The sequence below is a fragment of the Pteropus alecto genome, unplaced genomic scaffold, assembly GCF_000325575.1.
Source record: "Pteropus alecto unplaced genomic scaffold, ASM32557v1 scaffold9389, whole genome shotgun sequence".
Lineage (NCBI taxonomy): Eukaryota > Metazoa > Chordata > Mammalia > Chiroptera > Pteropodidae > Pteropus > Pteropus alecto.
The window spans coordinates 1-1904 of record NW_006442345.1 but is presented as its reverse complement, the minus strand read 5'-3'; the positions used below and the strand labels follow the sequence as shown (position 1 = coordinate 1904).

At 46.5% G+C, this 1904-nt stretch overlaps 1 protein-coding gene across 1 annotated transcript; it reads right to left on the bottom strand.

Moving 5' to 3' along the window:
* Nucleotides 1-663: 663 nt before the first annotated feature.
* Nucleotides 664-1458, bottom strand: LOC102887365 (histone H2B; the record flags this gene model as incomplete). The annotated part of the gene is made up of 2 exons (XM_006920958.1): nucleotides 664-745; nucleotides 1132-1458. Coding segments are annotated over 2 exons (409 nt in total), but the record flags the coding sequence as incomplete, so codon positions are not given.
* Nucleotides 1459-1904: the final 446 nt, after the last annotated feature.

Genomic DNA, 1904 nt, shown 5'->3' with positions numbered 1-1904 from the left:
TACCTCCAGACCTCTCTTTGATATCAAGAGAGACAGGATTTAGGACAAATAAGTCTCCTCACCAGGATTATTATTTTTTATTATTCTGGAATATTAGAAAAATCTTACGAAACATTTTTTAAGTGAGCTAGCTGCACAATGCACCTAGAAATTCTACCATGAAATCAAGTGCAAGTAGATCCTGCTTTGTGGTTCCTAGAAATCATCATATACGCCCAAACAAAATTTTGAAAGCTGAAGGCTATTTACTGAGCCATGTGCCTTTTCAGAAAAACAAGTGGACCAGTTTGAAAAAAGTGCACTTCGCTAAATCACTTAATTTCTATCATGCTAATTTTTCTGTTACATAACCCAATGTTTACGCATATTACACATGTTTTCTTCTGAAGTGATTCTTCCACGCTGTTCTCATACATATCATATTACGTGAGAAGTCAATTTAATAAAAATAATCCATTACGACATTTTAGTGCATTGTTTTTCCCCACACTTTTAAATTCAGAGACCAAGTCCAGTACGAGCATTAATAAAACAGCATTAAAATATACCTAAAAAACCATTAGATCATGTTAATATAATTTACGAATTCATACGATAAATATTCCTTTCAAAAAAACGTAGAGAGGAGATTGACATTGTTTCGGATATTTGAAAATCTCCTTACTATCCGACCTGACAGAAGACGGATGGATTCTTGTAACTGCTTCTGCACTTTATCTGTTGTCGTATCAGACATAATGAACTTCTGGAAAATTCCACCATACACTCGTGAGGGAATGAGTGAAAAAGGTAAACGTCATCATCAGCAAAATATCCTCCAAAAGACTGACCTAGGGAAAAGAGTAATGGGAATGACTGTTTAGGAAAGCCATGAAATGCAACGTGGTTAAGGAAAACCCACGATTTTCCATGGAATAAACTACACTCTATATTACAGTAGAGTTGAGAATGTTTTGCCCGTGGAAACAGGGCTTTAGACGTCGGCAGAAAGCCACACAGGATCAAACACGAGAGTAGATTCGTCTTTTAGAGCCACGGGTCTTTTCGTGACAAGTAAGGCGGCTCTGAGAAGAGCCTTTGGGTTGCGATGCTCATGGTGGTGCCGAGGAAGCTCACGAGCAGCTTCTGTACCGGAGGACGGTCTTGGTGGCCTCGGACAAGGCGTGCTTGCCCATCTCCCCGGGCAGGGGCAGCCTCACGGCCGTCTGGATGTCTCTGGAGGTCATGGTGGCGCGCTGGGTTTTGCGGGCCAGGCGCGAGGCCTCTTCGGCGATGCGCTGGAAGATGTCCTCCACGAACGAATCCATGACGCTCACGGCCTCCCGCGACAGGCTCGGGCCCTGGTGAACGTTCTTCAGAACCCGGGGGAAATAGGTGGTGAAAGTGTCGGAGCAGCGGCGGCGCGGGCGCCTTGGCGTCTTCTGGTCAGGGGCCTTTCGGGGGTGCTTCCGTGGGCTTCTGCGTGCCCAGCAATCCCTCAGAAGCCTCAGAGGCAGGCGCAGGCATGTCGGAGGCCACTCCCCCACAGCTTGTGAAGAAAGACAATAGCGGCTGCTGACGCGCGCGCGGTGGCCAATTTATAGTCGCTGCATTCCTTGATGTCATGGGCAGTCTCCACATCTGATTAGCTAAAATGCAATCCAGGGCGCCTGTCACTAGAGTCACACGTGACTTAGTCACACGTGATTGGATAGGCTCCTGGTTGGCATCACATCCACCAATCAGCGTGGGCACCCCTCGACCGCTAACCGTTTGAAACATGCTACGTAGGGCCAAAGGCCACCTGACAAGGTTAGCTGGCGGTGCTCCAACAGGGGGACTTTGAAAAGACTTCACCAAAAGCACTCGAATTGTAGAAATTTCCGTTTGGGCTCCTTGAGAGAGTCTGACCTTCATAACCCAAT